This window comes from Euprymna scolopes, chromosome 35, assembly GCF_053919585.1.
Source record: "Euprymna scolopes isolate OS-2025 chromosome 35, ASM5391958v1, whole genome shotgun sequence".
Classification (NCBI taxonomy): Eukaryota; Metazoa; Mollusca; class Cephalopoda; order Sepiida; family Sepiolidae; genus Euprymna; species Euprymna scolopes.
Genome location: NC_136516.1, coordinates 85,632,264 through 85,659,527, shown reverse-complemented (window position 1 = coordinate 85,659,527; position 27,264 = coordinate 85,632,264). Strand labels below are relative to the sequence as shown.

Genomic DNA, 27,264 nt, shown 5'->3' with positions numbered 1-27,264 from the left:
AATTTATAGTGCAGAAGCTGCAGCAATCAATTTAGCTGTAGATATAAGTACAAAATAAATTAAAATATCATTTTCTTCCAAATCCACACTTTTATTTGTATTGTTTTGGTTACTCAGACAATTATTCTTTGAGGATGCTTGGAGTTTTGATAAACAGGGTTCCTGTTCAAGAAATGTATTACCATAGAACTGCTTCCCTGTAGGCTACAATACTGTCAAATAACCTGCTTTTATTTATCAGATTCAACATGGTTATCATGATTATATATTACTTTGGAAATTAATCCAAAACCTTTTCTTTTTACAGATTATTGGACATTGTCAATTCATATGAATCCAGAATCCAGTCTTTGGAAAAAGACTTGGAATATTATCGGTAAGTTTTACTGGAACCTGTAGAAAAACCTGGATTCTGGATAGATGGTCGTTGTTCAGAATTCCATACAAAATAAAAACAAAAAACAAAAAAAACTTGTTGATGTACGAATATTCCAAAAATCACATACATCAATCAAGTAATTTTATTTTTATAAAGAAAATCATTTTTATTTTTAAGTGATTAATGGAAAGTCATAGGCATTACCACGTAAATCCAGTATGAAGTATTGTTAAATTATCTTCCTTGATTTTTGAGATGTTTGTTCAAAATGCCTGGCAAGACAGTCACTCCTTGGATACTCATAAAATTTGCTTTTCTTATTTACAAATAAAAACTACTTGATCAATTTACGTGAGTTTTGAAATATGATAATTTTCATTTCATCACAAGTACATACATCATTTCAAATAGAATCATGAAACAAAAAGACATTTTTTTTCCTCTGATCAACAGTAGTATTTTGATTGATTTGAATTTTAATATCAATTGTATAACTTACTACTGGGTCAAAAATGGATACAATAATCTCATAGGGTTTGGGTTCGTAGTTGATATCCATGAAAAGGAATTACATTTTTTTTAATTATCTAAATATTAATTTACTTGTCCAATGTCACAAAAAAAACCATCATCATCACAAAAAATCATCATCATCACCGCAAAAAAAAACATCATCATCGCAAACATTTGTTAAGATACAGTCGACAGATTGATTTTAAAAATATGTTGTTTTAAGCAAAAACAATATGATGCACTTAATTGTCATACCGAAAATAGTGATATATCCAAAAATTATGAAAAATCATTGAATAGAACATTATTTCTAGTAATAAGTAATTTTTATAGAAAATTGCATTTTTTTTAAAGATGTTATAAAGTAGACAGTAGGACATAGCTCTGAAAAGAATATTTTAGACTAGCCTGGGTGCCCGGCGTTGCCTCGGTGTTTGGAAATATATGTGTTATTGAGCAAAAAAAAAAAAGAAGTGGTAGTAAGCAGGCAGGTAGACTCGAACCCGTACCATTAAGGAGGAAAAGAATGTGAAAAAAAAACGTGACGTCTTTGCTGTTACGACCACCACCAAACCGGAAGTGACAAAGGCTTTAGTTAAGGCTAGTCAATCGAAAAGAAAGGATGACTTTTGAAAATATTGGCGAAAAAAGGGGCCCCTCCTTGTAGAAAAGTGGGCAGTTGAGGGTGAAGGAATAAATGTTTTTAGCCAATTTTTTGATATTTATTGTCCGAAGGCAGAGCTTCAAAACGATATAGTCACATGAAAATCTGTCGCCTCTGTCGAAAGTTTTAGGCAAGTGAGATTTATATTATAAACTAGCGGGGGTACCCAGCATTGCCTGGGTGTTTCGAGGTGTGTGTAGTTTTTGGGTAAATCAAAACAAAGAATAAGCGACGTTGCCCGGATGTTTGTGTCGGGAGGGGGTGAAAAAAAAGTTTTGATAGGTAAGTAAGAAGGATCGAACCCGAAGTCTTGAGGCAAAGTTGGAAAATAAAGTACAAAAAAAAACGTGTGACGTTAACTGTTGGGCCAGCAAGAAATAGTAACGGAAAGATGTATGAATTTATTTAAGTATTAAGAATTGGCAGGTGCCCGTACTTATTGACTTAATGAAGTCAATTTTCACTGTGGGGCAGGTTTTGGAGTTTTTTTTTGTTTGTTTCCCTAAGATGTCTGGTGGGGAACCAGCTTCCCATAAAAAGGGGATCGTCCAAATTGAATAGCAATTGTCTGATATAAGGAGAAACTCCGCATTGATCAAAGCTGATTGCTTTTGGACGTTCCCGACAATCACGCCGGGAACGATGCGTCAAGCTTCGAATTAGTTTTGATTTTTTTATACGAAAAAGCTGAATCCACACACAGCGATCCAAAAATGTGGAATATTTAGCTTTACAAAGTCTGGCAAATTGAATAGACAGGCGACCCTCATTCTTAAGTCATAGATATTATCATTTAGATAGCATATAAAAACTTTTAAGAAGGAGTGAGCCGACCGATTGCTTCCCGGAAAAAAGCCTTTTGCGGACATACACAAAAAGCGAACATACATACATACACACATATACACACACATTTTCGCTTTTATATATAGACTAGCGAGGGGTACCCGGCGTTTCCCGGGTGTTTGTAGGTGTGTGTGAAAAAAAACAGGTGCCCGTGAAAAAAACCCCGAAGCTTTTATGACGCGCAGTTGGAAAATAGTAAAGTGTGAAAAAAAAAATCCTTGACGACGCGCAGTTGGAAAATAGTAAAGTGTGAAAAAAAAAACCCAGGTGTGTGTTTTTGATTGACGTGACAGCGATAGGTATTCAGCAGTTAGAATTTTGTGCGGGACAGTTTTTAATGAGGTCAATAAATTGGTTTGTTTGTTTTTAAAAACCCCGCTCCCCCATCTGATATGACGAAGTCGACATTGACCAAACGTTCACTGGCTCTGGGCCTGTGATTAGAGTTGAGTTTCGCGTTTTTTTATACCGAAAACCAAATGTAATGTGTGGCGATGCGGGAAATGTGGAATAATTAACGTTTGAAAGTCAATAAAATTAAATAGACAGGCGAGCTCCGTGGTTAAGTGTGAGATATTACAATTTATGGTTGATATATATAAAGTTTTAAGAAGTTGTGAAGCGAGCGAGCGCTCCTCTGAAAGAAGCCTTTTGTGGACATCGAGGAAAAGCGTACATACATACATACATACATACATTTTCGCTTTTATATATATAGATTACTTGTGTCATGGCTGCAATATTTGTTGTCTATAACGATTAGATTTTTTTTTTTACTAAAAACACAATAGCAGTTGTTCTATTTGATGAACTTTCGTAATTTTTGGATATATTTCAACATAACAATTAAGTACATAATATTGTTTTTGCTTAAAAACGATATATTTAAAAAATAGCTTAACAAGCACCTGTTGAGAAACAAATTACCTCCCTTTATATTCACTGTTTATCAGTTAAAAATCATTAAAACCATTTCCTCTCTCTCAAAATTTTCAAAACAAAAAAAAAAGCACGGCTGTCTGAACATCCATTTTTTTTTTTTTTACTTGGAGGTCACCACTTATCAAGACCCGGAAGCCACTCGGGGATAAGGGTTATTGCGTGTACAGTAATCAATGGGATAATATCATAGTAATTGTTAGTATTGGAGATTTGATAAAGTGTCTTACTGAAGGGGGCGGTTCATCAGAAATTTGTTTATGTTGGACTTGAAGACATCCAAGTTGTAGTCAGGTGGGAAACAGGCAAACGGAGGAGAATTCCACAGGCGTGCACTTCTAAGAAAGAAGCTTTGTTCATGGAATCTACGTTTTCATTTAGGCACAGATAAAGAGTAGGGAAAATTACTGATAGTGGTTTCAGCTAGACGGGTGTTTTTCGTGAATCCATTATAGTGAAAATGGAATATTCCAAACTACCCCAACCATTATAATGCTGAATTTCCTTAGAATGTAAATGGAATATTCCAAAAAAGCCAATAACAATTGTTTAAGATGGATGCTAATTATTTTCAACCTTGCTAGGTCAGTGCAGACCCCCACCCCACCACCACCTTATAATCTTTATAAAAAAAGTGATGCCTCACTATAGTTCTATTTCTTGTAATAATATATCTCAAGCAGGTCTCAATATTTGTATATGTAAATATTTATTTTTTTATTCACAGTCTGTTCGAAACTTATATTGCACTGATTATTCTATTGAAGGGCATTCTATTGTTTGCCTATGTGATAATGTTTTCAACTACTGTGGAATTACCAGGGGTTTTGCTAGTTTGGATTATTTGATTAATGTTGTCATCTTGAATCTTCACAAAAATTTGATCCATATAATCTCTGATTTTATTCAAGTGTATCTTGTTGAACTCTGGAATCTTTTTTGCCGAACTTGGGAATCGGTATAAATTTTTTTAGACAGAACCCCTTTATTTAATATACAAGGTCTGCATGCTTTTGCTCCATCATCCATGACCTAAAAGAAGTCTAAAGTAATTTGCAGTTGTATTCTTAGTATCGTCTGCACTATGTAATTGACCTATATAGTAACTAGCAGGGAGACCCAATGTTGTTTTGGATTGAATGAGGATCAACGATTGTTCCACACTTTGAATACTTTTATTGTTATTGCAATTAGTGAAATCGTCTATTTTTCAATCAAATCAATTTGATTGCCTGCTCTAGTTGGGGACTCACTGTGGTGCACACATTGTAGTTTATATTACACTATAGAAAACCTAATGTTGGTTTTATAAAATTATTTGCTTATTTGCTTGAAGCAAAGTTTAAAAAGCAAAAGTCAAGTATTATGGTTCAGTTGTGCTCTAAACAGAAACATTCATTTTGAATGTAAGCCTGTCCTACCAAAGAATCTACTGTTGATTTTATGTGCCAGACCATCCTGCTTGTGCAGTCAGTGATAAATTTCTCAAATGCACTCGTGATATTGTGGAAAAAATGGAAACGGGACTAATACTATGTAGGTTTACCTGGCTTCCTCCAAAGAAGGAAGTTCTATGGGAGTATGAAATTCACAAGTGGTTCCCAGTTACATGTATATCCCAGTTAGGGGAGATGACGACGTTAGATTTTTGCAACTCTTGCAGAGAGATGTCGACATTCTCCTACATACAATGCCTGGAATTCCAAAATTGGTCACCATTCAAATTAGACTTGAAGACAACCACGTTTTTTTTTGAGATGATAAGCATTGTAATGTTATAAAAGCGCTAATTTTGGTCAAAATATGACTGTTTCTTCTTTAATGGGATTTTTTTCGATTATTGATACAAAACCTCAGAACACTCCCAGACACATCAAGTACATTTATGTGAAATTAAAAAAAATTGGCTTGGCCGTTTCTGAGTCCATAGGTAATGAATGAACACACACACACACACACACACTTCCATCATCATTCGGCCTCAATTTCCAACCTTTGAGGAGGTGCCAGGCATTACCTCCAGCATGACGCAAACGAAGAAAAAAAACCTGTCTGTATTGTCTGATGAAAAACATTTTATTATTCGAAAATTTGAAAAAAAAAAAAAAAAAAAAAATTGAATTTAATTTTAATAAATAGATATGTTTACAAAATAAATTTTTGTACTTGTCTGGTATTTTCAACTGTTAAACTTTAAATTCTAAATTTCAATTGCTTCTTAGAAAGTGGATTTCCTATTAATATTTATTTTTTTTTTTTCAGAGCCAAACACAAAAACAAAGACTCAATTTTGAATCAAGAGGAAATGAGCCCAAAGATGCAAGATGTCATTTTAGTAAGTTTTTTTTGTTGTTATTGTTTATTCAAAGATGCTGAAACTATTCTCACCTGTTAAATGGAATTTTGTTTATTTATTAGCTGGACCTATGGAAATTCCACAGCAGCATCTTTCATATGTAATATATTGTTGCTGGGCATTCTGTGGATGTTCAGTGTGTATAGAGATCCCACAATATTATTGTAGTCCTTTTATTAAAACTGTAAAAGTATTCATCTAAGTAATCTGGTTAATATAGTGTCAGAATATATCTGGTTATTACGGTTTATCTCCAATATCCTTATAGGAGTCTGTGACATATTTCCATTATATGGATGCCTGGCACGAACAGAAACCCTCACAATATCATTATACCATCTTTGGACAGAACAGATACTACCCTTGGATCCTAGCCAGAAGACCAAGAAGGTATATTTTAGCTTTACGTACTGTTAGAGAATGGATCAAGAGAGAGAGAGAGGGAGGGAGGGGGTGGGGTGGGGTGTAAATTATATTGAGACACTAATTGTCTGTATTTTTGAGATGAGGTGTTTTCATTGATTGAGATTGTCGGACTGACTTCCTCATCTTGGTTGTTATAGTCACAACGTTTCAGCCGTTTTGCCCTCCGGCCTTCATCAGGTGTTTTGTATCAACCTGGGGAACCGTTTGTTAGGAGGAATAAAGGGTTGTGAGCAACCTGGGAATCCATCTGGCAGACACCTTATGCATATGCAAATGGTCATGAATGATAGTTTCCACAGACCCTGTACTAATCTTGACATCTTGGGCAATTTGGCGAATAGTAATGTGCCGATCTTCCAAAATGGCAGCCTCAACTTGACGGACAGATGCCTCATCAATGGCAGAAGGGCGGGGGGGCTTGGGAGCTGTTTCCACAGACTTCCGGCCATGTTTGAATTCATGATGCCAGAGTTTTACAAGGTCATATGATGGGGCATTATCACTATAAGTTTCTTTCATTTCATCAAGTCTCCTGTGGTGTGCATCCTTTCAAATACAAAAACTGGATCACTGCTTGACATTCAACACGCTCCATTTCACACTTGACTCAGTTCAAACACCTGTAAAACAGAAACCACAATTAGTTCAGAGCTGTAATTTGCCACATAACCTGTAGAGATATAAATCATTGCACATGCAAAATTTCAGCTAGATCAAACAACTGGAAGTGGGTCAGGGGCATTACTTATTGCACTCCCCTTGTATATGGCACAATCACGTTGACACACCGGTTCTTGCCAGATCACCAAAGTTAAGCAACGTTGAGCCTAGCCAGTACCAGATGGGTGACCATTTGGGAAGACTAGGCGCTGTATGTACCTTCTGGGAAGGTTGGGCATGGAACCAGCACCCTCACCCTGTAAAAAGAACTCCTCGCTACAAAAACATCTAAAAAAAAAAAAAGTTGTAGATGGCCTATGCCCCTCCAGGGGCTCAAGGGCTATGGATGGATGGGATGGACAATATGGTTGTCTTCAAGTCCAATGGGAACAAATTTTTGATGAGCCATCCCCTTAAGTAATACAATTTATCAAATTTCAACTATATCGATGACTGATATGTTCTCTTTGACCATATACACTCCTTATCCTCGAATGGCCCTTTATGATATGAAATTTAACATTACTATTATAGGGAGGATAAAACCAAGTATTTTTCCTCCACCTTAAATGGCTATGTAGGTAGGATTGTTATGGTAAAAAAAAGAAGACAACAATAATAATAATAATTAATGAGTACACTTTCCGGTGTTGCCCCGGAACCAACAATACTACAGCAAGTTCTTAAATTTCCGAAAAAGTCAGAAAAAATTTTAAAGATTTGTATTTTGTAAAAAACTTTTGCATATGAGTATCAGGAGTTTTCAGGAGTTTTCTTGTCTTGAGTATGGTCCATTTGTTAATTGGAGTTTAATCCTTCCCCCTGCATTTCAACAGAAATCTTAGTGCATTGATCCTTATCAGCTACTTATTTTTTTCTTTACTTGATTATTACGATGATTGACAGCAATGACTATCAAGGCATTAGTTGCGCCTGCTAACATCATGAAGGAAATATCTAACAAAAACATAACAAACGTTGGAAAGTTTAATCTAACAAATGAAAAGTGATTCAAACCTGTTACTACACGTTAGCTGTCCACTTGTTAACCTGTTTGTTTTAGTTTCCATTCAGTTTTAGTATAATTAAACTATATTTTCTTTAAATTTAATCTGGTGATCAGGCTGTCTGAAGATATTGTTTTTCTGGCCTAAAGTGCACCAAATATTGATGCAATTGTTTTTGTCCTTTCCTTTTGCAAAACGCAATCATGTTGTGTGAAAGCTAAAACAAAAGCAACAATTTTTATGACGTTTCTGAAATTTGGAGACGAGAGGATTAATTATTCGTATTATTTGGATTCATTCGTTTACTTTTCTCCGCAAGCACCCATGGTGCAGTGGTTAGAATACTAGGAAAAATCAATTGTAAAAGTGGTATTCTCCTGGAGGTTGAAGGTTCAATTCTCAGTGAGCAACCGAAAAATATAATTGCGAATTAGTTAGGACCTCTATCCAGTCATGGCTGACAGAACAAGAGCATACTACCCTCATGAAGTAAATAAAGGGTTCCGTTTGAAATTCTGTACAAATTCCAGAGTTCGACAAGATATACCAGAAGAAGGTTGGAGGTTACATTGACCGACATGTTGTGAAAATCACACTCAAGATGACAACAGTAGTCAGATGAGCCCAATTAATATGAACAATTTTTTTCTACAAAACAAAGCATAGAAACTTCTTTTTAAAAATTATCAGATTCAGAATTAAAAAACCATTAAAATAGTTGATATGCCATTAAACGAAACAATCAAACTAAACACCATGAATAAATGTTTGAAGATATAAACTTGAAACATAGAAACTTCTTTTTAAAAATTATCAGATTCAGAATTAAAAAACCATTAAAAGAGTTGATATGCCATTAAACGAAACAATCAGACTAAACGCCATGAATAAATGTTTGAAGATATAAACTTGAAACATAGAAACTTCTTTTTAAAAATTATCAGATTCAGAATTAAAAAACCATTAAAAGAGTTGATATGCCATTAAACGAAACAATCAAACTAAACGCCATGAATAAATGTTTGAAGATATAAACTTGAAACATAGAAACTTCTTTTTAAAAATTATCAGATTCAGAATTAAAAAACCATTAAAAGAGTTGATATGCCATTAAACGAAACAATCAAACTAAACGCCATGAATAAATGTTTGAAGATATAAACTTGAAGCATAGAAACTTCTTTTTAAACATTACCAGATTCAGCATTAAAAAACCATTAAAAGAGTTGATATGCCATTAAACGAAACAATCAAACTAAATGCCATGGAAGATATAAACAACTTGAAGCATAAAAGCTTTCTTCCAAAATTACTGGATTTGGCATTAAATAACCCGAAAAAGGATTGATATTGCCGTAAAAAAAAACCCCAAAAACAACCAAACAAATAAAACTTGAATTAAAGATTCATTCAAGGTAACTTGGGCATTAAGGTATAGAATATTTAGTTGGGAAGGAAATGGAGAAATGTCTGCACATTGATATTAATTGTAGCATTATCAATATTGGGAAATGTTTGATGGAAATTCAGTGCAGGAGTAAATTACATCTTTGTGCATGCAATCATTATTGAATGGGCATTGCTGTTTGTTACAATGTTTAGTGGAGTTAAAAAAGGGAAAGTTGATTGAGCAGTTTTAATTTTATTATTACTTGAACCAATTATTGTTTGAGCTAAATTAAGAATAGTGGAGTATAAGATTTTAATTAGAGTTTTTATTTAAAATTGTGCTATATCTGTGTGGGTACTTTTCCTATAATTTTAAAGAATTCCTTTATGATATGAAATTTAACATTACTATTATAGGGAGGATAAAACCAAGTATTTTTCCTCCACCTTAAATGGCTATGTAGGTAGGATTGTTATGGGGGGGGGTGCTTTTCTTTGCTGGTTATTTCCCCTGAAGAGAAAAGCCTAATTTATGAAACTCTATGAAAGTAAAAAAAAACAAAACAAACTTTTATTATATTCCTTGTGTTTGAACATATGCTAATCTATATGTTGATACGATAGCATGTGTGTTATTGTGTGTATCACGTTTACATATTTTTCTTCTGAGTGACTGTCGTTTAATTGTTATGACTTTTCATTTCTTGCAATAAATAACTTTACCAAGAATTCTTCATAAGTTTTGGTTTCGATTATAACTGATGACATTTAAGTTATCTATTTTTTTTATAAATAATTTTACCCAGAATTCTTCATAAGTTTTGATTTTGGTTTTGGTTTCAGCTGAAGGAACTCAAGTTATCTATCTATATATCTCTATATATATATATATATATATATATATTTTTTTTTTCCTTCATAAGTTTTGGTTTCGATTTAAGCTGATGCACCCAAGTCATATGAATATATTTTTGAAATCACAACTTTATAATATATAAGAACTGATTTGAAAATTGACTCTTTAATCATATATACAAAATCTGCATAAATTAAAATATCATATTTAAGCGCATTTTACGACCGGGCCGCGCCGGGCATCCCTGCTAGCTTAGATAAATACTTTTGCAGCTTTAACAAAAGCGCTACAATAATATCAAGGCGTCTCCATTTACACTGAACATTCACAGAATGCCAACATCAATATCTATATATATAAAAGGCAAAACGCGCGCGCGAGTTTTTTGTATGTTCAACAAAGGCTTTTTTTTTGGGGGGGGGGTACTATTGCTTAGAACTTCTTATATACCCTGTAGATCATCATATGTACGAATTGCAAACGCGCGTTGTGGCTAGATTTATTTACGTCGAGTTTTACACAATTCTTGCTATTTTGGCCCCTCTTGTGTTGATTTGTCTTTTTTGTATAAAAGTGAAACTGATGTAAAACTAAGGTGCAGTTCTCAGCATAAAAAAGCAATAGACGTTTGGTCAGTGTTGGTTTTCACCGTCATATCAGACAATTGCTTTCATTTGGACACACTCCCTTAATAAAGAAGAAGCTGGTTTTTCCCAACACGTTGGGGAAACAAAACCAGACAAAGTTGTGTAAAAAACAAACCCAAAAGAACTATCCTGCGGTTAAAATTAAGTGCGGAATTTACTTTCCTTTGACCTAATTACATTTGCCGCGCACCTGCCATTTATAAATGATAAATTGAAATTGTTATAAGCTCCTTTCGTGTGTGTGCGAGTAACTTATCCAGTTTTTTTGCCTCAACATTCCTGATTCGATTCCACCTACCTACCAAAACTTTTTTTGTATTTTTAAAAAAATTTTTTCTTTTTCTTTTTTACATCATGTTCGTTGTTTTTTCATTTTTTTTGTTTTTCCGATTTTTCAAAGGAAGTTAAACATAGTTTTGATCTAGCCCCCCCCCCCAATACACACACCTACAAACACCTGGACAACGCCAGATACCCCCGCTAATGTTACATATGAAAGAGCCCACTGTGGAATTTTCGCAGGTCCCGCTAGTTAAATGATTAATGTCAATTTTTCACCATTTAATTTTGTCTTCAATGCTCTATTCTAGAATATTGAGTATGTCTTTATTAAGATACAGTATCAATGTTCTATCTATGTAACATTGTCTGGTTCCGGAATTAAACGGCAATTTACATTCCAAGTCAGCATTGTAAGCCATGACATGGGTGTGACGTTACTGAGCAGAATGTATAGAGATCAGGTGAAAAAAGAAAAGGAAAAAGAGAAGGAAAAGAAGATGTGTGGCAAGTGTGAAGTTACGCTCGCCAAGCACGCGGTGGCTCTTTATCTTTGTCTGGTGCCGTATATTGACGGCCAGCTATATCTGGTGCCATATATTATTAAGATTCGGCCGACATGGCAGTCAGAAAGAGAGAACATGTTGGTGCTAAATGCATATTGACTAGCCTGGGTGCCCGGCATTGCCCGGGTGCTTGGAGGTGTGTGTTGAGCCAAAAAAAAAAAAGTGGTAGTAAGCAAGCAGGCTCGAACCTGTACCGCTAAGGAGAAAAAGAATGGGGAAACAAAAAAGTGACATCTTTGCCGTTGTGTCCATTGCCAAATTGGAAGTGGCAAAGGTTTAAATTAAGGCTATTCAATTGAAAAGAGGGGATGACTTTCAAAAATATTGTTGAAAAAAGTGACCCCTCCTCATAGAAAAGTGCTCAGTTGAGGGTGAAGGAATTAATGTTTTTAGCCAATTTTTCAATATTTGTAGTCCGAAGGGTCGAGCTTCAGAACAATACTGATCTTGTGAAAATCCATCGCCTCTGTCAGAAGTTTAATCCAGATGTACATACATACATACATGCATGCATGTAAACAGACAGGTGAGATTTATATTATAGACTAGCGGGGGGTACCTGGCGTTGCCCGGGTGTTTGGAGGTGTGTGTTGTTTTGGGTAAATCTAAACTCCGGAGGAGGTGGGTTAAAATAAAAAAAAAAGTTTTGATAGGTAAGTATGAGGATCAAACCCGAACCCTTGAGGCAAAGTTGGAAATTAAAGTGTGAAAAAAAAACGTGCAACATTAACCATTGGGCCACCACGAAATAACTAACGGAAACACATTTGAATTTATTTATTTAAGTATTAAAAACAGAATTGATACGTGGCCGCAATAAAAGTTAACTCTGCTGCTTCTATTTGACCTCATTAATGAGGTCAAATAGAAGTAGTGGACTTAACTTTTGCTGTGGGTCAGCTTTTGGGTGTGTTAACCCAACTTTGGCTGGTTGGAAACCAGCTCCCCATTCCCAAGATGTTGGGGACGGGGAAACCAGCTCCCCATTGTCCAGATTGAATAGCAATTGTCTGATATTAGGAGTTTGGCCCCACATTGATCAAAGCTGATTGTTTTCAAAAGCCGAGAACACAACCCGTTTGAATTTAGTATCACTGTATTTATACTAAAAAGCAGGACAAACAGGGGACAGAGCGAAATAGCATGAATCTCATAAAAATCAACATAAATAAATCTGGAGGCGACCTGCATTCCCAAATCCTAGATATTATTATCTAGGAGCTATATAAACAGTTCTAAGCAATATGATATCGATCTCGTGAAAATCCGGTCGAGGGGTGTATAAGCGAAGTAAAAAAAAAACAGAAAAACGAACGTTACGTGAAAAATGGCTTAAATAACACTGGTTCAATATTTAAATTTAAAAAAAAAAAAAAAAAAAAAAAGAAGACATCTCACACCACGATTCGAACCCAAAATGCTTAGATAACAAACCAACGCGCCAACCAACTGAGCTAACGCGACGTACATGAAATTTAGTCAGTTCTTCAAGTATTTAAAATAAATCAGGTCATGACGTTATCTGACGCATGCGTAGAACCGGTCGTCGTCACGAGAGGACCATTTTTGTTGACCCTCCCCTGTCGAAAATTGTCAATTTCAGGGTGAAAAAATGAACGTTTTTTGGCCAATTTTTCGATATTTTTTGTGCGAAGGATGGGGCTTCAATATGATACCGAGTTTGTGAATTTTCGTCGTGTCTGTCGAAAGGTTTTCAGCGGACACACAAACACACATATAAACATACACACATACATACATACATACACACATTTTCGCTTTTATATTTATAGATGACTGGTAAAGTGGTAAATGAAAAAAATAAAAAAACTTTTCTTACATCTGAAAAGTTTTTGTCAATGTTATATTTCCTTTGTGACTGTCTCTACATACAACGTTTGGGTCTGTTAGAGAGAACAACAACATAGACAGAATTAAAACGTGACATCGAGAATATTGAGCATCTCTTTATCAACCTGGTGCTACCAGATCAGGCTGTCTGAAGATACTGGCTTCCTAAGACAAAATCTACCTAATATTGATGCTTTTTGTTTTTGTCTTTCTACTTCCTTTTGCAGAAGTTAATTATGTTCTGCAACCCCCCCCCCCCCCGCCCCTTTTCCATCTTTCCATTTCCCCTTTCTTTTTCTATCTCCCCCACTTCCTGACTGGTTTCCTAACTTAAGACATACCAAACATTAATACTGTAACCCTTTTCCCTTTCCCATTACAAAACTCATTCATGTTCTGCAGTGCAGGAAACAAAAGCAATAAAAATCCACTATAAAAAAAAACACTACAAACTAGCGATTGAAGTATGGATGCAACATGAATGCTATTTCCAAAATAACTGGATTCGGCATTAAATTACCTGAAAATCGTTGCTATGCTATAAAATAACCAAACCAAACTCTACAAATAAATATTTTAAGATATAAAGAGCTTGAAGATAAAAACTGTTTCCAAAATAACTGGATTTGGCATTAAAAAACCTAAAAAGTGTTGATATGCCGTAAGAAAAAATACCATATCAAGGTAGGATTTAGACTAAAATATGTTTATTTTTATATGATTGTTGTAAATATATATATATATATATATATATATATAACTACTTAATTTACTTACATAAAATTAATATACGAAAGTATAGATTTATGTGTAAACTTTAAGTATTTACTTCAAAAGTGCTCAATACGTAGGTAGAGCTAGTTAGTAAGTTATAAAATGTATATGGCGATTAAGCTACACTGAATATTCCGCGTTTCATCCACTCTAGGACTCTTCAAGGATTTCTTTCAGTTTCAAGATTTTACATAAAAGTTGAATTCAGCGGCCATTTTCTTTCTAGGCTGTTGTGTCTACATATTACCATATATATATATTACCCTCAGTCGCGACCTTGACAAGTGGAGATGATGAAGAGTCCTAGAGTGGATGAAATGCGGAATATTCAGTGTAGCTTAATCACCATATACATTTTATAACTTACTATATATATATATATCACACAACAAAAGTTTCTTTGTCTAAAATTCTTCTAGCAAGTTATATAATGTACTTAACTATAAAAATAAGAAAGGAATTTTTTATAATGTCTATTTTTTTAAATGCATTTTCTATTGATGCAATTTCTCTTTCCCTTTCGTAGAAATATGACAAACAGATCACAGAATACAACGATAAAATCAAATTTCTGGAAGAACAAATTGATACCCTCAAAATGGATGCAGAAAGCAGGTCAGTATTTTTTGGTTTCAAGTTAAAATTCCAAAGTAATTCTTTAAAAATGATGGTAGAAACTAAGCTGCTTATTATTTTATTTATTTATTTTTTTTTTTTTTACAAATGAGTCACTACTTATCAAAGCCCAGAAGCCACTCAAGGATAAGGGTTAATGAGTGTACAGTAGTCAATTAGACAATATTGTAGTAATCGTTAGTAGTGGAAATTTGGAAAATTGGATTATTTAAAAGGATGACTCATCCAGAACTTGTTTACGTTGGACTTGAAGACGACTAAATTGTAGTCAGTTGGAAAGCTGAAAAACTGAATAGAGTTCTGCAGGCATGCAGTTCTAAGAAAGAAGCTTTGTTCATGGAATCTATGTTTAGGTTTAGGCACAGATAAAGAGTGGGGGAAATTATTGATAGTGGTTTTAGAAAGATGAGTGTTTTTTTGTGAAATTTAGAAAGTCGTAAGATGTAGATACATTGTAAGAGTTAACAAAGATATGATGCATTCAGTGGAAGACAAATGTAAGCGTCATTTGATACGATTCACGAAAAAAAAAAACGGTTAAATATTTTGAGGATAATGATTTTGCTTGTTGTAATTTCTTATTTTCCAGAATGATTTGAATATTAATGCCAACTTTTCTGGGCCACCTATTTTTACAAAACATTTTTTATTTTTGCAAGAACATGCTTCTGCGCTTTCCTACAATGCGTTTTGAAGAACTACTGACATATTCTTCTCCACTATTTCGCTTCCGTTTTGCTGTTTCTCTTTCCCACTGGCCAACCTTTCTTGTTCTCTTTCTTCAAGTCATATTTGAATGGGTTAACGAAATTAAATTTTTTAGGTGTTTGAATTTAATGAACAATAATGATGTTAGTGCTTGTTGATTTGCAAGTCTGGAAAAATCAGAACAAATAGAACATAATTAGAGAATTTAAAGAAAATCTATGGTCTTAAGTATCCATATTTCAACAGATGTATATCGAATATTCAAACACTTATTTTCACATAAATGCTTTGAATTTAGCAATGATTTTTTTTATTTTATTAGATTCTCCTTTATATTTTACATGTTTTGTGACAAAAATTTCAACTTTTGGCACTTACATCATTCTTCTACTGAGCGCGTCATATCATCATCATCATGTACTGTCCCTTGTGTCCGAAGACGACTTCCTGTGAACCATCATTCTCCACTTGTCATGGTCGCGACTGAGGGTCATATATATATATATATATATATATATATATATATATATATAAAATGGGTTAAGAAATTCTAATGAAAGAAAGATGTATATTTAAATAAGGGAGTAGTCACCAACAATATGTGTTTTTTAACATTATTTTATTATTCTGTGTCTTGTTTTTTAATTGAGAATTATGTTTAGATCATTTTAATAATGTTTTTAAATCATTGAAATTGTTTTTAACACATTTCAGACGTTCTGTGAAGCGTCCTCTTCAGAAATTATTTTCAAAATGTGTTGGAGATGTAAAAATAGCATTTTCGTAGTTCATTTGAAGTGTTTCCAAGAGGTGGAAACGTGTAAGTGTCTACTATTCATTGGAATGTTCAATTTTTATTACTCTTTTATTCGACTGTGTTGTGTTTCTCTCTCTCACTCTCTCTTTTTGCTTGTGTTTTTTCTTTTCCTTTAGGGTAGGATGTGTGTGTTTTCTTTTATTGGTGTGAAGAATGCGTGTACTGTTTTATAGTATTATGAGGTTATTTACTTCCCAAGTAAGGTAACTGTGATCCAAGGTCGTTACTAATGTGTATGTGTGAGGAGGGGGGGAGAACCAGCTCTTCTGAAATAAGGGTAGGGGTGCTTTCATTCTATTTTGATATTTATTTTTTGGATTCTCAGATTTTAGTATTGTGATTTTTCATTTCAGTCTTAGACTGTTCGGGTATTCTTTATATTATGTTTGTTTAGATAGAGGGGTGTATTTAAAAATATGTATAGGGGATTTTTTTAATGTTTCTATTTATTTGTCTCCCCATGTGGGTATGGCCAGACTCAGGATCAGTTCCTAGTGTGGGGAAGATCTCGTTCCCCAGAGGGGAGGGGCCAATTGGAGGGGTATAGGTATGGGAGGGGGGATGTTAGAAGGGATGATAGTTGTCTCAGTCATGAGAGATTTCTCCTCCACTGACTGAAGGGGGAGCGAGGTGTTGGAACAGATATTATACTCTGGTTCTAGGTGCTTCCTAGTGTTGTTGGTTTCGAGGTTAAGTAGGGTTGGTATTGTTCAGTGTGTTGTATTAGAGATAGGGGTGTTATATCTGTGTGTGGTTGTATGCACGCGCGTGTGTGTGTGTTTTAATGTGTCGGTTCTGATTTATGTGTGGGTGTGTATATGTATATGGATGTGCATGCGAGTGTGCTTTGCATTTCATGTTTTTGTGTGTTGATATTAGGCTCTGTTTAGTTCAAGAGTGAATCTTGTTATGAAGTTTTTTTTTCCTGTGTAAGTAAATAAAAATAATTGTCTGTTTGGAAGATTGGCATTATTTTGAAGCTGTTTCCACTGCATGTGTGTATGTGTTTTGAAACGTAGAGGTGTCTGTTATCTGCAATTTTGATGTTGCTCTTATGTAAGGCCACTCTATTGCTGAAATTTTTGGTGGCGCCTATGTAGGATTTTTTGCATGTTGTGCATCTTAGTGCATATACTACATTTCTGGGGGTGCAATTTAGATCCTTTTTTATTTTGAATGTTTGTGCTGGGTTTTTGAATGTGTATGTGTTTCCTTCTATTATTATGTCACATACTCCACATCGTAGTTTGTTGCATTTTGTAACCCCTTTTGTAGTGTGTGGAATGAGTTTTGAGGAAGTTAGGATGTGTTTTAACTTTTTGGGTTGGCGTTTGCTTTTTATTATTTTTGTTGTTTTAAGTATGTTGTTTAGTTTGTCGTTCTGATTGAGGAGGATAAGGTTTTTTGTTATCTGTGTAAATAGTTCTGGGTTGTTTGTGTTGTGTGTGGAGACGTATGCTAAAATTTGTTCTTTGTTGTGTTCTTTTGGGATTCTTAGTTGGTCTATTGGAATTTTTTCAGCCAGTTCAATACCTTTCTGTAGTGGATATCCTCTTTTCCGCAGTGTTATTTGTATTTCATTCAGTCTAGTTGAACGGAGGTGTCTAACACATTTTGAAAATAATTTTCCTTCGCCAGGCATCAACTTTGTTGATCCCCCCCCCCCCAATTTATTGGAGAGGGACCTATGTTTTCACTGGCATCCGTGCTGCCGTGCATCTGTTAGTCCGTACGATTGCCAGATAGCCGTCCATTAGTTTTCCTGAAATTTTGCCACAAATTGTATTTCATGAAATAGATGTGCCCAGTAAAAAATTTTTTTTGTGAAAATTTCCGTTGGGCTCAAAAGTGGTCAAAAATACCCAAAATAGCCAAAAGTGACACATTTTGCCCCATAACTTTTGATCCATCTATTAGATTTTTCTGAAACTTGGCCAAAATGTGGAGCCCATTGTTCTTAATATAAATCCAGTATGGGTGACCCTGGCAAAATTCTGGTTCGCGTCCCCCGGGAACTTTCAATGCTAAAAACGCCTCTTTTTGTGGCTCTTTTTTGATATTTCTCAACAAAGACTTTTTGTCCCATAGCATTTAATCCATCCATTAGAGTTTCCTGAAACTTGGCAGAAATGTGAAGGCAACGTTGACCCTTCACACTTCTCACATTCATCATTTCTTCACTATTTTTTATGGCGTCATCTCACATGCAGCACCAGAGGGGGATCACGCACGCGCAGCTTGTTCTCTCCCAACCATGTGGTGTCCTTTTTTTCTTCTTGTCACACACACTTCCTAATTTGCATACGCGTTCAGACGCTTCTCCTGCTGCTAATGCAATCGCTTGCCATCCATCCTTTGGCTGCTGATAATATTTTTCTGTTCTGTTACACTAGTCCTAATGCTGATATATGAATTGTTTCTAGAAACACATTCTCCTATAATACATTGTAAAACATTCTGCTCACATATATATATATACGACTACTTCATTTAATCACATAAATTAATATACAAAAGTATAGATTTATGCGTAAACTTTAAGTATTTACTTCAACAGTGCTCAATACGTAGGTAGAGCGGAATAAACTGTGTAGCTTAATTGCCATATATATTTTATAACTTACTATATATATATATATATATCATTTAATAATAACTATTTAACAGCTCATTAGTCATATTGATATTTTAATTTTAGTTTTCTTTGATTTTCAGGCCACAGTTAAAGGAATTCCATGTCTTACAACAACAAGCCAAGAAAATGAAACGATTGCTCGATTACTATAACATTCGGTCAGTTCTTCTGTTCCTTTTCTCGTATGAAAAGTAACATTTTTTTGTAATTATTTTTCAATAATTCAACATTCAGCTGTGAATGATATTTGTTCGTAATTTTCGTCTGTTTTTTTTTTTTTTTTTTTGCCTTTTTGAATAATTTTGAACTTATCGTATTTTGGAAAGTTTGACTAAAATATTTTCTGTGAAATCGTTTATTATTATTTCAGTGTTTTAAAAAAAAATATATATAAATCAAATTAAAAAAAGAAGAGAATGCAGTTTTTTTTTTTTTTACACAGTGGTCACCACTTATCAAGGCCCGGAAGCCACTCGGGGATAAGGGTTATTGCAAGTACATTACGTTAGTGTGGAGATTTGATGAAGTGTTTACTTAAGGGGGCGGTTCATTAGGAATTTGTTAACATTGGACTTGAAGACATCCAAGTTGTAGTCAGGTGGGAAGCAGGCAGACGGAACAGAGTTCTACAGGCGCGCAGTTCTAGTTATTATGTAACTCATACCTATGCACTTTTGACTGACTTTTACTTTATGCATATAAATTTTTTATACCAATCTTGTCCTCATAAAAACAGTGACTATATTTCTATTCTTTTTTTTTTTCAAAATAATTAATTATCGATAATTTTGAACCCTCATATTGGTGGAAGAGATATGGAGTTCTTGGAATTTGCATTTTGTGGCATGAGACAAATCTTAGTCTGTAACACAAAAATGATCACGAAACAAATTTAAAAAAAAGCTAAAAATACTTGAAGCCAGTCACATGAAAACCGAAAACCCTGGAATAAGTACATCACCTTTCAAACAATTCACAGTATTTTAAAATATCTGTTATAACCCCTACTCCCTCTTCTTCTATGCAACCCAACTGCTCACCCAAAAATTTGGTTCACTTGTGGTCTCAAAAATGCCCCAATGCCAGCTGCCACTACTAATTCCTTCCCTCGCCAGTCTTTCTAATTTGACTCTCACCTACGGAGGCTTCCAGAGTAGAGTGAAAATGTTTGGGATACATTATGGGACATTTTTGATTTTCATACAAAAAAAGAAAACATAAAAAAGGTACAATTAAACCTTGTCATCTTTAATAATGTTTGTTTAAATATATATGGTGGAACAATAAAATTCTCACTCCTTAATAAAGACAACATGATTCCATTTCCATTTGATGAAAATTGGTTTTCTTTTTTTGTTGCTGACTAGTCGGCCAGTTGTGTACAAATCCCAAGAGCGATAGGAGCCTTCTATCATGCCTGAAAGTGACATAATGTTCAAAGAGTGAGATTGGAGATGCACCACTGTACGATTCATGCTCTCTACTGATACAAGTTATGACAACAGGACCATTGCCAGCACCCTCAAAATGCAAATCTGGACAGTTCAACGCTTGAGGGCACAGCTCAATGCATCGAATGACTCATGGTTATGGTGTAGTTTCAAGTGAGGGCCACATTACGTCACCTTACATCTTCGAAGTTGGCTTGAAAGTTAACACCGAAGTGTACCTGGATGTACTGAAGAGTGTTGTGATCCCCTGGTGCAATCAGGTGACCGCTGGCAAACTCTGGGTGTGGCAGCAGGACTCTACGTTGACTCACAAGTCCAAAGAAACCCAGGCTTGTCTTCAGAATTGGTGGTACAACTTTGTACCCTTCTCTTACTGACCTCCCCTCCTGCTGTGTCCTTAACCCGCTGGACTACTTCATTTGGTCATACGCCAAGAACATCACCAACATGACCTCCCACAACACCAAAGCCAGCCTGATCCCTGCCATCTGCCAAGCTCCCAGAAAAGCATGCTCCCATATCGAGGCAGTGATTGAGGCTAAAGGTGGCTACATTGAATAGATGTCAGCTCTACTACATAGTCAAGTTACCTGAATTGATTTTTTTCTATAAAAGTTTTAAAATAAAGCTGTAGTCTCGTCTTATCTAGGGCTACAATTTTATCATTCTACCCTGTATATATATATATTGAGTGTTATTCTAAAAGGACCATGTACTTGCTGTAGGAAATCTCAAGTATGAGAGCTCCATGCGAAGCAGAGTATACATAAGGGTTAAAAGAAAAAATTTGACACAAACTTAGCTCAATCTCATTATAAATTTATTTCAACCCTGAGCATCTTCAGATAAGGCGAACTAGTTAGCTATGAACCTGACTAGCTTGCTTCATCTGAGGATGTTTGTACAGGGTTGAAATAAATTTATAATGAGATTGGACTAAGTTTGTGATGGATTTTTTGCTTTTAACCCTTATATATAAATATAGATATGTATATTCTTGGTGGCCTGGGGGTTGACTACCTAACCGTAGAGTCAAAAGTGACTTTGTGACTAGATTCGAATCCTTTGACCAGCAGTAATTATCACTTCCTACACTGATAATTGCGTAAGCATGAAACACTAGTGGCTCTAAGTAAAAATAATATTTATATTAAAATTTTTTAAGAAAGCCTAAACAATGTAAATTTTTTCTTTGTTACGATGACATTTATTTCCTCATTGTTACGGCCATGATGTTACACACATGATCTCAAACGTTCTCTACACCTCTCACGTGATCTCGAACGTTATTTCTGTCTCTAATGTGATCGACCTCTTTCTCCTTTTTATATTCTTTTTTTCTTTACCGTGGACGTCATTACACATACATTTGCATATAGCCGTACATGCTATATTACAATTCCTGCAGTGGGAAGCAAGTAAATAATACCTATTCACACAATGCAATAGTTGAAGATGGACATTTATTATCAAGTATTCAAACACTTTCATGTTATGCTTGCTGTAACGTTGTCCAAGAACCAACATGTTGTATATTCCTACGCAAAGTAGGCAAAGAATAGGAAAGAACTTCAACTCGCTTTTTCTTTGTAACTCTTGCAATCACCCTAGCACTTGCTCCTCACTCCACTCCAAAAATATCACTGCAGTAACAAAATTTTGGGGACAAATCAATAGCTTCGCCATCCAAATATTATATAAACATGCTTGATTATAATAAATAATAACAAAAAGTTATTCTTTGGGCCAGTCTGAGAGGCATGTTAGTTTGAACAACATGGGATTGTAAGATTGTCCGGGAATCAACACGTTGTATATTCCGTTGCAAGGGAGGCCAAGAATAGGAAAGAACTTAAACTCGTTTTTTGTTTTGTACAATATTTATTTCCTCATTCTCTTGTTACATCCCTCATGTGATTGTTTCTCAAGCGTCATTCACGCCTTACACATGATCGCAAACATTATCCATGTCTCTCATGTGATCATTCTCTTTTCTTATAGTCAGTGACGTCATTTCACATGCATTTGCTTATGCATGTCTATGCTATATTACATACGGACTGTGCTGAAATAATAACATTATTTAGAAAGCCATTCTTAACATACAGGAAGTTTAGCTTTTTAACTATTCTATACAATTTTAACTATTCTAACAATTTAATAGAATAAAACGATACCATAAAAAAAACAGAGAATGGAGCAATATTCAAAATGTATCCAGGGATCACGTTAGAGAGAGGACAGAGATAGATGTGTTATGCATGGTGGCTGGGAACGACTAGAAATGACCTGTAAATAAATGTCAGTTGTTTCACTTAGAAAAAAAGGGGAATCAAGTTATTCCTTTTCTTACGTTCCTTGTGACAGAGTCTACAACATGTTGGGTCCCTACATATTAAAAATAGATTTTTATTTCTCTCTTTGCAGATATGTACCTGATGAATTTGGATCTTTCCCTGGCCTCATGTCTCCTCATAAATATAGCACCAACAATATCGACATGTTGCCGCTTTATAGCAGTAAACTTTACTTACAGGTCTGTCACTTTTGTATTTTTGTTCATAATTAAAATAAATAGGTCCTAATTTTTATCATTTGCATTAGTCCACCCACTTAGTCGGATTTGGACCTTAGAATTCACCCTCGTTCGTTCGTTCGTTCATCCATTCGTTACCAAAATTCTCAATAACTACTCATTACATTTTTTCTGAAATTTTGCATGAAGTTACAACTACCCAGAGGAGGAAATGTAACATTCTTGGATTTTTGTTAAAAATTCAGGTTGCATCCCCAGGAGGTCAACAGGTGTCCAAATGGCCAAAAATAAAACTTTTCGGGACATAGAATCTTTTCTGGCCAATAGATTTTGCTGAAAATTACCCAAAGGCAAGACCACATGGATCTACATCTGGAAACGTAATATTTGACCTTAGAATTTATCCTCATCCGTTTCTTCCCAAAATTCTCAATTACATTTTACTGAAATTTTACATGAAGTTACAACTACCCAAGCGAGGAAATGTAACATTTTCAGATTTTTGATGAAAATTCTGCTTGCGTCAAAAGGCGGTCAAAAGGCCCAAAATAGCACTTTTCGGGACATAGAATCTTTTCCGACCACTAGCTTTTGCTGAAAATTACCCATAAGCAAGATCACATTGATATTCATCTGGAAACGTAATATTTGACCCTGGGAAAATTCTGGGGCTTGAACCCCAGGGTGTTTTAGGGGTGAAAAACACACCTTTTGGGGCAAACTTTTCTTTTTCTCCTGCATCAGTTTTTGGCTTGTTTAATTATTACACGTTAGCATGGATAAAGAATCCTTTTATATTCTGCCTCCCAGTCCTGAACATCATATTGTATATATTTTAATATTAATTTTTAATTCTGATGTAAGGAGGTTAACTAAAAAAAAAAAAAAAAAGTATTACTTCATGATCAAAAACTAGTCACCTATAAGTATTAGATAGATTCTGACCCATAAAACAGCAATTCTTTTCCCTTTGTCAGAAACATTGTCAAGGGAAATGAGAGTTACAAAGCTGCTGAAAGTAAACCTAAGATTTACTTTCTAATCTTTTTAAAAAGTTTCCAATAAATGAAGATGCACCTGGAAAGGATAGAAATTACATCAGCCAAAATGTTGCGACTACATCAGATAATGGTTAGTAGTGGGGCTGTATTGGATTTTTATGTGGCATTTGCAGTTTTGAAGCGATAATATCGTTTTATATAGGGGACTAATTGTTCCTATATATATATACATATATATATATATATATATATATATATATATTTATATATATGTATATATATATATATATATATATATGAACAAATAAAACTCCGTGGATTCAGGACTATCCACTTATCTTGTGCTTCCTTTTTTAAAATTAAATATGTTTTTAACTCTTTTTCAAGATGTCTTTTAACATGTTTTATTAATCATTTGTTCATATTATAAGCTCTACTTCCTTTTTGGTTTTATTGAGCTTTTACATCTGGTTGAGATTACTTTACTTGTAAATATTAACTCTTTAATATTTATAATATATTTTAAGTTTATCATTTTGATTAACTTATTGTAATTTTTATTTTTATTTATATATATATATATATATATATATATATTAGGTTTTTTTTTTGAAAAAAAAAACCAGCAGAGTGCTCAATTATAAGGAAAATCCGAAAATAAGAGCGTATTATTTATATTTTGTTTACAGAAAGTTTTAGCCGAGGTAAGTCACTGGTAGGTGCCCATATCAAGCTCTCTTCAGCCAATACTCGTCTTCTGATATCTTGCTTGATATGGGCATTTAAATGGTCCTAATTATCGGGTTTGAAACTGACGGTACCAATGACTTATCTTGGCTAAAACTTTGTGTAGACTATATATATATATATTATATATATATATATATATATACATACGTAGAGTTTATTTATTCAAATTTCATTTAAAAAGAATTACTTTTCAAAATAGAAATTTGTTTGAACCAAAGAATACAATATTTAAATCTAAATCCTTGATCCATGGATTTTAAATGTAAGTACATCTCGTCAGAAGAAAACTTCTAGCAAAATATTAATATTGGTTCTAAATTATTTTGCTAAATAGCACATACAGAGAAAATATTAAAGATTAAATGCCTTTAAGGGACATAGAAGAAGGGAATGAATTTTGAAAGCAAAAAGGGATATGCTAATTGGTGTCCAAATCCAGAATTATCCTTGAAAAAAGTGGAATGGAATTATTAAGTTCCATATTGTTTGCAGAATTTATTTGCTCTATCTAGTATATTGAGTCATTTTATTTGGCTGGGATTGTCTTATATGAATATTTCCTTCTAATATTTTGTAAGAGTTGAAACCACTAGATTCACGAACTTGTAATCTATTTCATTTCAATATCTTGAAGTGTGTATATATATATATATATATATATATATATATATATATATATATATGTATGTAGTCTAAAGAAGCTTTGAGTAAAAAAAAAATAAAAATAAAGAATGCAGTTTAAATTCCCGGAAAAAACCCCTCAATTTAACCTATCGCAGACTTAGCACCTACATAATCCGACTTCTAAAAGGTTTATCATTACAGAAGAGGATTCAACTATATAAGGATGAAAAAAAAAAAAATTAACTAAAATTTGTTAAATAGAAAAAGACTTAGCACTTGCATAAACCGACTTCTAAAAGGTTTATTATTACAGAAGAGAATTCAACTATATAAGGATGAAAAAAAAAAAAATTAACTAAAATTTGTTAAATAGAAAAAGACTTAGCACTTGCATAAACCGACTTCTAAAAGGTTTATCATTACAGAAGAGAATTAAACTATATAAGGATGAAAAAAAAAAAAATTAACTAAAATTTGTTAAATAGAAAAAGACTTAGCACTTGCATAAACCGACTTCTAAAAGGTTTATCATTACAGAAGAGAATTAAACTATATAAGGATGAAAAAAAAAAAAATTAACTAAAATTTGTTAAATAGAAAAAGACTTAGCACTTGCATAAACCGACTTCTAAAAGGTTTATCATTACAGAAGAGAATTAAACTATATAAGGATGAAAAAAAAATTAACTAAAATTTGTTAAATAGAAAAAGACTTAGCACTTGCATAAACCGACTTCTAAAAGGTTTATCATTACAGAAGAGAATTAAACTATATAAGGATGAAAAAAAAAAAAATTAACTAAAATTTTTAATTAAAAAAACAGGGCTCCTCAGCATGTAGCTGTTTCAGAGATTTAAAAATAGGACGGCTGTAAAATACACAAATCTCCGGTGGAAAATATCATTTCCCCAATAAGAAAATGTAGAACAATACGGTTACAATTTATACTAATACATAAAAAATCAATATGTAATATATAAATATAAAAGCGAAAATGTATGTATGTGTGTTCGCTTTTTCTGTGTGTCTACAAAAGGCTTCTTTCAGAGAAGCGGTCACTCGCTTCACAACTTTTTAAAACTTTTTATATCACATATAAATCATAATATCTCACAGTTAACAACGAAGCTCGCCTGTCTATTTAATTTGCTCGATTTTGGGAAGATAAATATTCAATATTTGTCGCTCGCCGCATGTGGGTTAGTCTTTTTCCTATAACATCTTGGGGGCGTTGGAAAAAAAGCGTTCAGCAGTAAATGAAATCCCGCAGTCAAACTGACCTCATTAGCTCATTAAAACGAGCACCTGCTAAATCCAACTAATTAAATAAATTCAAACGTGTTTCCGTAAGCATGTCGCGGTGGGGCAATGGTTAACGTCGCACGTTTTTTTTTTTTCACAACTTTGCCTCAACGGTTCGGGTTCGATCCTCATACTTACTTTTTTTTTTAACCCCCCCAAACACCCGGGCAACGCCGGGTACCCCTCGTTAGTAATATATATAAGTAAATTCAATAATAATAAGATTACAAGATCTATTCTGTGACATGTTAACTATATATATATATATATATATATATATATATATATAATGTATATATTCTATGCCTCCATTCAGTCTCAAAAGACAAAGGATACCCCCTGTTGGGGCAGCTGAGTGTATAATTGTGAGGCTAGGGCTGTGCAATCCCCAACCACACCTCTCCTGAATCTGCACTGTTTGAGTTCAGTGGCAAGGAGAAGTCCATGACGACTGGAAACAATGCTGAGATAAGCGTAGAGCACATAGAGCACCTGGAAGTCCCAAATGGTCACTCACTTAGTACTGACCATGGCTCAACGTTGCTTCACTTTGGTGATCCAGCGAGCACCGGTGGTCAGTGTGATTATGCCGTGTATATATATATATATATATATATATATATATATATATATATAAATATAAAGAAAATC

The 27,264-nt window shown here is 34.1% G+C and overlaps 1 protein-coding gene and 1 pseudogene across 2 annotated transcripts in view; both read left to right on the top strand.

Annotated features, from left to right (window-relative positions):
• Window positions 1-27,264, top strand: part of LOC145259965 (centrosomal protein of 70 kDa-like) — an 80,707-nt gene that overhangs the window by 19,488 nt on the left and 33,955 nt on the right. For both annotated transcript variants that reach the window (XM_080117949.1, XM_080117950.1), the window contains exons 5-9: window positions 308-376; window positions 5,604-5,676; window positions 14,679-14,767; window positions 19,029-19,106; window positions 22,827-22,935. In XM_080117949.1, coding sequence (XP_079974075.1) covers window positions 308-376; window positions 5,604-5,676; window positions 14,679-14,767; window positions 19,029-19,106; window positions 22,827-22,935 — 418 coding nt within the window. The remainder of the gene's footprint in view (window positions 1-307; window positions 377-5,603; window positions 5,677-14,678; window positions 14,768-19,028; window positions 19,107-22,826; window positions 22,936-27,264) is intronic.
• On the top strand, window positions 6,885-7,001 carry LOC145260013 (5S ribosomal RNA; annotated as a pseudogene).